This window comes from Barbus barbus, assembly GCF_936440315.1.
Source record: "Barbus barbus genome assembly, chromosome: 40".
NCBI classification, from domain to species: Eukaryota; Metazoa; Chordata; class Actinopteri; order Cypriniformes; family Cyprinidae; genus Barbus; species Barbus barbus.
In genome coordinates, this window is record NC_136718.1 from 6,213,409 (window position 1) to 6,223,958 (window position 10,550).

Consider the following 10,550-nt stretch of genomic DNA (forward strand, 5'->3'; position numbering starts at 1 on the left):
AGAACCTACAAACGTGTTTCTCGGTTTAATAAGGTTTATTTCGACTAATGTGACCTTAATTTACTCACCAGTCGATGTTATCACTGTTATGGCGGCGTTAATCTGGCCGTCAGTCAGAAAAAAATGTTAGTTTGCTGTTAACAAGTTAAAACATCTTAAAATATCTCAGTTTTGCATAAAACTGAAATAATATACCAACCTTTTTGTCGAGTTAACAGTGCAACATTTCTCTTTTGTCCTTTTACCGCTGCTTCCTCCAAAGAGTAAACAAAAGAAATCTCCCTTGCCATTGGTCAGTTTTTCCCGGGCAAGTTCAGTACTGTAAATTTACAGTAGTTTACTGTAAATGGATTTACAGTAGTGCAGAATACAGTAGTGACCATATATTTTCGAGAAGCACCCGGCTGCAGCCTGCAGATTGAGGCGGGGCTGCACCTGGGGCGGGGCTGCACGTGTCGCCCCGCCCACAATGCTTCTCATTGGTTAGTGGCAAAGTAATGACGTAGATCGAGGCGGAGCTGCAACTGGGGCGGGGCTGCACATCTCGTCCCACCTACAAGGGTTCTCATTGGTTAGTGGCGTCAAGTCATTACGTCGATTCTAGCGGTTTTTCATTTACGTTCTTCTTGGCTGCATGGTGAGTACAGGCGAGCTACGTCTCTTGTCTAATTTGTTTAATTACAATTTTTAATTCTGAAGTGCCGTTTAGTGTGTTGTTAAAAGGAAATGTAAAGTAGTTTCAAAATAAAATCGCATAACTTTACTCACTCAGCCATGTCACGCAAGGTGTAAAGGTCTGCTTTTAAATAACCAGGTCTGCGTTTCCCAAAAGCATGGCATAATGCTGCCTTCACGTTCTATCGGAAATTTTATAATTCTCACTATTGAAGTTGTAATTACGAGCTCATCCCATTAAGGTTTTGGAATGGGAGGGCGTTCATGTGCAATATTTACGAGAGCACTTGAAGGCAGCATTAGAAAGTTAGTGTGTGGTTTTAGTGGGATTATGAATTTGATATAGTGTTCCCAAAATAAGCCCCTTAAAAATAAATACAGTGGCAAAACTGAACCAGCAGAAGTAATATAGGACAAGTTCAAATTAACAATGGCTATACAAATTTATTGTTTTTCTGTGAATAAAATGATTAAATGTTAATTATTTAGATATTATTATAATAATATCTAAATAATATCTAATACTGATTCTCTGTATTTCCTTCTGTTTGCAGATCCTTGTCATTGTCATCCCCACCCCTCCATCTCTCCTCTTTTTTTGTTGTTCCTCAATTTATAACCCAAAGGCTCTTTTAAGATCCATTACCCCTTGCAAAAATGCACAAAACGGTGTTAAGCAAGGGGGAATGTGAGCAGTATTTAAAAAGCTGCACTAGTGAGTGCCCATTCTGCAGTTACTCCAGTATGCCAGAACTGATGTATTATCACATCAAAAATCACTTTCAGTGGGCAGTTCAACATCATGGTGAGTTTAACTGTCTTTTGCTTATCTCACTTTATTTAAAGTATAATATGGTGCTGAACCAGCCAGCAATGCACTGTGCATGCTTCGGATTTAATTGCTTGTGAATTTGTAGAAGAATATTTAATTTTAAGGTTCAGGTAAACTTAATTTTCTGCATTGCGCGCATTGACCATGGGTCTTTGTTGCTGAAATCACAAATAAATGTGCTTGCACATGGATGGTGCTGATGAAAATTCTGTCTTGCGACTGTCCACTGTCCAGAGCAAAATGCAAACAAGTGAAGGTTAAATTTAGGCAATTTTCAACAAACTTATTTTCTTTTGTTTGCCCTTTCAGATTTCACCATTTTAAAATGTCGGGCAAAGTCCCACTTTCACTGCTGCTATTGTTCAGCGACTGTAATAACTCGGGCAAATTTGCTGAAGCACATTGCCACCCATGCTTCACCACCAACCCAGCCTCGGTCTTCCTCGGCCCAGCAGACGCCGCCTCAGTCCTCCTCGGTCCAGCAGACGCAGCCTCAGTCCTCCTCGGTCCAGCAGACGCAGCCTCAGTCCTCCTCGGTCCAGCAGATGCCGCAGACGCAGCCTCAGTCCTCCTCGGTCCAGCAGAGGCCGCCTCAGTCCTCCTCGGTCCAGCAGAGGCCGCCTCAGTCCTCCTCGGTCCAGCAGAGGCCGCCTCAGTCCTCCTCGGTCCAGCAGAGGCCGCCTCAGTCCTCCTCGGTCCAGCAGATGCCGCAGACGCAGCCTCAGTCTTCCTCGGTCCAGCAGACGCAGCCCCAGTCTTCCTCGGTCCAGCAGACGCAGCCCCAGTCTTCCTCGGTCCATAAGGCCTCATGAGTATAAGGTTGACTTTAAGTAATCTTGCTTCTTGCTTTTTCTAAAGCACTGGCATGGCTAACATAATCTTAGATGTGCATATGAAAGAGTTCTGTTTTGTGTGTGTTTTTGGATACAGGTGTTGTGAACTGGGGAAAATGGAGTGAAACATCAAAGGCTGAATTGCGGGTGCCTTTTGAAAATAAAGAGTGTAACACCTGTAAAACCTTGTTCAAATCCTGCTCAGGTTTTAAAGGTAATGGGAAGCGTGGTTACCTGAGAGGATGCTACGACAGCATAGAGGACCCAGACTGCTGTTTCATGTGCCAGTAAAGTGTATTAAGAAGGAAGGTTTAATGATTAAAGGAGATTAAGTAATAAAGGAAGAAAGTGTGTAAAGGGTGTTCATGTTTAACCAGACATTTATATGTACAAAAAGATGTGTTATATACAAATGTACAAATTTCACCTTTCTTTATCAGAATTAAACCGTTTCATACCTAAATAAATAATTGTCTTGGCATGTTATTCATATACAAACAATGCTGATATTTTTACCATAAGATTTTCATTATCAAGTAAATCCATAAATTATTAATTTGGTAACAATATGGTTCATTAGTTAACATGAACTAATAATGAACTGCACTTATACAGTTAACTAACATGAACAAACAATAAACAACAGTATTTTCAATAACTAATGTAAACAAAGATTAGTAAATACAATAACAATTGTATTGCTCATGGTTATAGTTCATGTTAGTTAATACATTACTGTTTAATGAACCTTATTGTAAAGTGTTACCATTAATTTTAATAACATCTTAAGGCATGACACTTGCTGAGAATATTTAACTTTTATTTAAATGTTAATAATACATGTAACAGTAAAGCATATACTGAAATTAAAATAAAAAACGACCATAAATAACTTGTAAGTGGTAAATGACCAATACACATGAATAGAAATAACTTAAACTTAAGTTGTAAATAAACTATATTTGTTGACATTGCGACTGCAATGAAGTCAAAAGCAGTAATTGGATTCTTGCTTGGAAATGTACATAAAATGAAATGTTTTCCAAAGATTAACAAATTTACAATGTATTGTTTAATACTATATAAATTTACCAGGTATAAGTAATTAACGGGTTCACAGGTTTGTTTTATATAATTATGTATTGCTACCAATTATGTTTCAACCGCATTTCCTGTTTACCGCGGCGTCGACGTCATTACTTTGCCACTAACCAATGAGAAGCATTGTGGGCGGGGCGACACGTGCAGCCCCGCCCCAGGTGCAGCCCCGCCTCGATCTGCAGGCTGCAGCCGGGTGTACTTGTATATTTTCCCATAATCCTTTGATGTTTACAGTAAAATACTGTATATACATTTTACAGTATCTTACTGTACATATTACAGTAAAATACTGTTACAAAAATCGGTTACAGTGTAGACCCAAATAGCTTGACTAACTGAAAGACTGAACTGTGTTCTCGGACAATGGTAGCCTACAAAAAACAATCCATCAAATATATACAGTATATATATATTTTATTTTTTAAATTTGTGGTTTAAATTTCCAATAGGCTAATAGCCTAACGTATGTGTTGATCAAACCAATGGTTTTGTAGGCTATTTTTGTTATTCTTGGCTTTAGAAATGTTTGTACCTCATATAGTGTATAATGTCAGTCATTGGCAATATTTACTCTTGTTGGATTTATCTTTAATTCAGATTCAATCATAAAAAGTGTGGAAGGGCATATTATATATTACATTACACAGAAATTTATTTCACAGCAGTGGCAAAAATAGCTTGAAATGTGATGAGTTTCTCTCTTTTATTCTCCATTCGGACATCAGTGAATCCAGAGGACTGCAGTGCTTCCATGTAGACCTCAGGACGCCAGCTCTCCCCACTAAACATGTTCTTTGAGGCTACTTTTTTAACACTATCTAGCCTGAGAGCTGTAACCATAATTCCACCTGAGAAACAGAAAATAAATAAAAATAATTTGCACATTGTTTTTAAAGTTAAATATTAGGGTCAGAATGATACAGTGGATAAAGGTCTACTACTGCTCAGCCTATCTCAAATCATGCTAACATGAATCAGGACTCGGGCACTACATGCTGTCATTAAAGCAAAACCTTTTCATATCAATTCATATTGACTATTGTTATGCTTGTACTATTGTTTTAATGAAAAATGAATTTTAAATTAGTATCTGGGCAAATTAAATTAGATTTTCTGTTAAGGCAAACATTTAATTCTTTAAAAGACTTATCTTCAAAGAGGGAAAAAGCAATGATACTATATCACAACTGCCCGCAAATCACCCACCATTTAACCTCAGAACTATTCAGATTGAATAATTTCACAAATGTTTATGTTCAGATGAAAATAATGAGAGCACAGATTTCATTTGTTGAGATATAATGACGTGTGCAAAAAGTAAAAGAGGCACCTTATTCTTTGAAATGTTTCTTTATATTGCTTTAGAGACTTTATTGAATCACTCAAGTTCTCGAGATCTCACCTGGTTTCATCACTCTGTGAATTGCTCTCGCTCCCGCTTTCAGATCCGGCCAGAAGTAATAACAGTTGCAGTGAAACACCTTGTCAACAGTGTTTTCCTCTATCGGCATGGCCACCAAATCACTGTAATACAGCACAGCCTTTCCTCTGGAGATCTGCTCCTTTATGCGCTTACTGGCCATCTCATGCATGTATTGAGAGTAATCCACACCGAGCAGTTTTCCCTCCGGACCTGTCAGGAGCTGCACTGCCGCCTGCAGACCGAGGCCCGGCCCGTGACCGAGCTCCAGCACCGTGTCATTGGGTTGTATGTTGCACAATCTCACTGCATTCTCCTCCAAAATCTGATTGTGCCATTTAAAGAACTTGGTCACCAGCCATCCAGTTAAAGAATATGTGGGGTGTCCCAGCTGTTTGCCCACTTTGTTGGACAGCATTTCTGCACACAACAAAACCAATTTTATTTAAGAACATTCCAAAGTAAGCAACACCAAACAAAAAATTAACTTTATATACAAAACTCCAGACGAAATTAAAGTTAGTCCAATCAATTCACATACAACTTATAAATTTAGTTTAAAATGTCTACAGAAAAATAGGCGTTAAATTCATAACTGTGTACCTAGCAGTGGCAGATGTTGGACTATGAAGCAAGGCAAGGTCCAGATAGCCTATTATGTTTTAATTCAGTGTGAAGTCACACGGTACAGGTAGCTTTTGGTTTTATGCTGAAGTAGGTTGAGGGTTAAAGGCTTTAGCATGATTTAGTTTCGATATACACTCTCTTCTGGCCGTGCTAACTGGGAGCGACAGACTTACAACAGATAGCAATAGCACACTTATGTTTATGATTATATAAATAAAATACAAGTAGCCTATGTCTAACACAAACATCAAGTCCAAAACAGGCAACGCTTATTATAGCAGCAGTATAATGTCTAAGTTGCGCCGACGTGCTATACTTGCCTTTGCCACAATAAGGGACCGTGTAAAAATTCCACACATTGTGTAAAAACGTAGGAGGAGTCAATCCGGTGGTTTACAGTTATAATAACAAATACAGTAATATATTCTAAAGGCCCCCACTGAATTTATGCACCTACCTCAAATACCTGTAACATTTTTGACTTTATAAAATCTACCATAATGTTTCATTCTGCTCTCAAATTGGCCCTTAAATAAGTATTAAATCGACTGGAGTTTGTTTTACTGAAAGCAATCATAAAATTGAATTAGGAAAAAATATATAGATTACAAATAATTTATTGTCCAGCAGTGTATTTGATTTCTCATAGCAAATTCAAAGAAAGAGATAAGAAAATTATTTATTGTAAAAATAAAAAATACACGCATACATACAATTTGTATGTATTTGACATTTCTGTCACTTCTGAAATGATGGCTATGTCCCTGGTGTGATTGAATGTTAGCCTATGCATAATACTTTTAACACTCTTTTTTTTTAAATGTTGGCTTACATATATTTCTACAGATGCCATGTCATGCCATAGCATCACATCTAACAATGGACAAAAGTGTTGTTGTTTTTTCTCTGACTCCATAAAGTCTGCTGTGTAATTTGCCCCCAGAGTTTAAATAAGGCAGCGACTTAAATAGAGATAGCGGCTATTTACACCAAGTGAAAATAGCAGTATTTTTAGTGATATGCTATTTACACTAAATGCAAATTAAGTGCAGATTATATTTACACTATTTTAAAATAGCAGGATTTAGCTGCTATTTATACTACTTGTTGCAAATAGTGGCAATTATATGCACTTCAGTATTGTAGTACATTATAAAACAGTATGCAATAATAATATATTGAGTGTAAATTAACATTTTAATTCAAATTATTAAATGAATGCCACCTTATTGGTACAATAAAGCCATCCATAAACAACCTAACCCTACCCAATATTTTATATTTCAACTTTTCGGTTACTTCCTGAATTTTTATTGAAAATAAATGCCTTTATGATGTGATATGAGATTTGAAAAGGGAGAAAAAAGTTTGCCAAAAGGTGAGTTCGAACCCCAGTCCAGTATTTGCACTAAGGCTATTTGCACTTTGCACAATTTTTACCCAAAACACCCAATGTACTTGTTACACCATTAGAAGAATGGCATCTACGCTAATATTAGTCTGTTTCTTTCTTATTCCGAGATCACCGTAGCCACCCAGATCCAGACTGTATCCAGATCATTTGGTCACTGCAGCCACCCGGATCCAGTCTGTATCCAGATCAGATAGTGGATCAGCACCTATAGATGACCTCTACAACCAGGACACCTGGATGAGCCCCAGAGACTGATCCCCAGTGAAGATCTTGTCTCCAAGACAGCCATCGGGACAAGACACAGGAACCAGATGAGTCCTTTGCACAATCTGATTCTGCTTTAGCCTAGATTTAAACTACTGATTTTGTCTGGCCAGAGGAGAATGACACTATTTCGACACACTATTTCCCCGTCTAAATACTGTAAAGCTGATATAAAGCCACCCAGCTTTATATCAAGCCGATGTAAAGCTGCTTTGACACAATTTGCATTGTTAAAAGTGTAAATAGACACCCTGTTGAAATAATCAAATTTAATTGTGAATCGTCTCAAATTGAATCGTTCTGAATTAGCAAAAATCGCTCTTGAATAGAATTGAAAACCTTTGAATCGTGAATCGAATCGATTCGCTCTCTACCCAAAGATTCACAGCCCTAACTTCTGTAGTATAAAGTAGGGATGAATCGGTTTCGGCCCGATACTGAGCTCCTGTACTCGTACTCATACTCCTTAAAATGCCCAGATACTAAACGCCGATACCACACAGCATGTTATAAGTGCCATATACAAAAAAAGACGACAACAGGCAGCAGAATGGAGTTATTAGAGATTAAGGATGTCTACGAAGCAGATGTATGCAATGAATAATGTTAAACATTCAGTATTAATGCCTTTATAGCTTATGTGCGCATACTGAAAAGCAAAGTGCTGAGTGGATTGAGCGTGCGCCGGCGCAGATGCGCAAGCTTGTCGAGTGAATATCCCTTTCTTACAGACATCATTGGGAAGTTTGTAGTTCGGTTGGATATGTCAAAAACAAGTAAGCAAAACAATGCACAAGTTAACAGTAGGGAGGGAGGGGGAGAGAGAGATAGAGCACACGCGCACTTCTGTTGTGTGATCTTTATTGATGTTCGCTCACATAGCACGCATCATCTGGATTAAAACTAAATTGTAAATATAAAACCATTTATAGGGGCATTCACTATAAACATCATTTATTTTCAACCTTAAGCATACACGACTTTCTGGAGAAAGTGGAACTAGCAGCCTGTGTGAAATGCGCTAGGCTGTACTTGTCCCTTGCGCGTTTTGCTTGCATCAGGAGACTTTCTGCATTATATGAGTGGCTTTGGAATATAAAATGCAGCATGTTTCAGATGAAGAGAAAAATGCTACTTCTATTTCTGAAAAATATCACAGTTAGGAGATTTATAACGAGTGGTTCCCTGCATTATTACAGCAAAATGCGTGATTACAGTACTAAGCCACTGCAATAGAGCAGCTCTAATTGCTAGTAAATTAAAGATGGACCATAGAGCAAAAAAAAAAAAATAACAGTGAAAATAACAAAAACTTGAAAAATACATTTTAATAAGCATAATTAAGTGTGAAAATAACCGGAAGATATACAGTCAAACCCAAATGTAATTTTATTTACTAGTGGGTGCAGGACACTATAGTTCATTTATGTAATTGAGGATAGCAAAATAAAAGTAAACTATGACATATTATATCCAAAAAAAATTATATTTACAGTGGACTACCAATAAAATTGATACAAATTTGGAACCAAAAATTATTCAGACCGAGTTTGGGAAGAAACTGAAGTACAGGTTTGTATGGAGACTACAGGCTGTCATTAAGGCTAAGGGTGGCCCGACAAAGTATTGATAGTTGTGTAAATATTGTCATACTAACAGCTGTCTGAATCATTTTGGTTGACTGTAATCCATCACATACATTTATATCAAAGTTTTCTGACATTATCAAGCTGAATTTGTTCTGACTCTGAGTTCTTGTCGTATTTTATTACCATAAGCTATAACGAATAAACTGTGATAATGTGAGAAATGTTGAAGGTGTCCGAATAAAAATTGGTTTGACTGTATCTATTTGATAAATGAAGTTAACCAATTAACATTATACATCCTCTTTTGGTTTCTGTACCCAATATTTTAAAAAAATGTACAAATGCAATGAAAATATCGGTATCGGTATCATCAAGTAAAAAAAAAAAAAAAAAAAAAAAGTATCGGTATCGGGCGAGTATTGGAAAAAGTGGTATCGGTGCATCCCTAGTATAAAGTACAAAAAGATGAACTCTCATGTTCTCAAAAAGAGAGTCCCAGGTTTTAAACAACATCAAAAGTGTGTGTGGGGGGGGGGGGTGGGGGGTGGGGAGGGGTTAAATTAGATTTCTTGTGATAAATTTTAATAATTAGCTTTTCCTCCCACTTCATATTATTTCCATCATAGGTTTTGTGTTGGCTTGCAAAATGTGAAGTTTCTCGGGGAAACGCCAACCTTTTGTGACAGCTGAAAAATAAATGCAAAGAAAGTGAATGGTGACTGAAACTGCCAGTCTTACATCCTAACATATCATTTTGTTTGTTTCGGTGAAGGAAGAAAGCAACATGAAGGTCAATTAATCATGGACATCTTTCAGTCTTCGTTAGGTCAGGTTAGAAGCCATATTATGTGTGTCTTTCACATTGTGTGGCAAAAGCAGGTGGATTCAGTGTCTGTTATGTGGCTCCCTCTTGTGGCAGAAACTATAGTTTGACGGACTTGATAACATGTCGGTCTCAGCCATAGACATGTGTAATTCCTGAAGAAGGGTACTCATTATTATTCCATTCATCTCAAGGGTAGATCTACTTAACACAGAACATGTCACAACTCACTAGTAGAACATATGTTGCTTTCAAAATTTATTCAGTCAGAATACATGGCTGCTTTTAGTGGCCGCCAGTAAAGAAAGTTGCTTTTTGCATCAGCATATACCAGCACAGGATAACTTGACAAATGCCATTAATTAAACTTTGACCCCTTGGGTTCTCTATTTAACAAGGCTCAAAATTGTTTGATTTTAAGGTGAGAAGATCTTCTCTTCTTGAGCAGTTCATGTGAAACACTGTATTATTGCCAATATGTCTTTATTCTCCTAGAAAGGGTTTGCTCCTGTTCATCACTAGGTTGACAAATAATGAACAAATGATTGCTAACAGCAGATGGAGAATGAGAGTATGAATAACCAGAGGGACTACAGAACAGTTTAATAGCATAGCCCGTCTCTCTGTGTGTGTGTGTGTGTGTGTATGTGTGTGCGCGTTTTTGTGACAAATGAAGACATAAATTTGTATAATGACACAGGTATGACACAGGTATTACAAGGTGAAGGTGACTTTTCAGGACATTGACCCATGTCCCCACTTTTCAAAACACTTATATATCATGCAGAGTGAGTTTTTTTTGGGAAGGTTGAAATGCACAGGCTCCAGTGAGGGCTAAGTTTAGGTGTAGGGCAATAGCACATACAGTTTGTACAGTATAAAAACCATTACGCCTATGGGATGTCCCCACTTTCACAAAAACAAACATGTGTGTGTGTGTATGTGTGTGTGTTTCTTCACACCTCGTACCGT

General features: G+C 37.6%; 2 protein-coding genes across 2 annotated transcripts in view; one reads left to right on the forward strand and one right to left on the reverse strand.

The window, feature by feature from the left end:
• LOC306859737 (uncharacterized protein) overlaps positions 1-2,804 on the forward strand; it is a 708,874-nt gene extending 706,070 nt beyond the window's left edge. The window contains exons 2-5 of the mRNA XM_079400963.1: positions 374-637; positions 1,230-1,480; positions 1,817-2,326; positions 2,438-2,804. Of these exons, the coding sequence (XP_079257089.1) occupies positions 1,333-1,480; positions 1,817-2,319 (651 nt within the window). The 5' untranslated portion in view covers positions 374-637; positions 1,230-1,332 and the 3' untranslated portion in view covers positions 2,320-2,326; positions 2,438-2,804. The remainder of the gene's footprint in view (positions 1-373; positions 638-1,229; positions 1,481-1,816; positions 2,327-2,437) is intronic.
• Positions 2,805-3,141: 337 nt separating this feature from the next.
• LOC306859361 (putative methyltransferase YdaC) lies at positions 3,142-5,820 on the reverse strand. The gene is made up of 3 exons (XM_079400378.1): positions 5,465-5,820; positions 4,844-5,281; positions 3,142-4,289 (listed from the first exon to the last, which is right to left on the reverse strand). Exons 2-3 carry the CDS (start codon positions 5,277-5,279, stop codon positions 4,093-4,095), a joined length of 633 nt encoding a protein of 210 aa, XP_079256504.1. The 5' UTR covers positions 5,280-5,281; positions 5,465-5,820; the 3' UTR covers positions 3,142-4,092.
• Between the last annotated feature and the right edge of the window lie 4,730 nt (positions 5,821-10,550).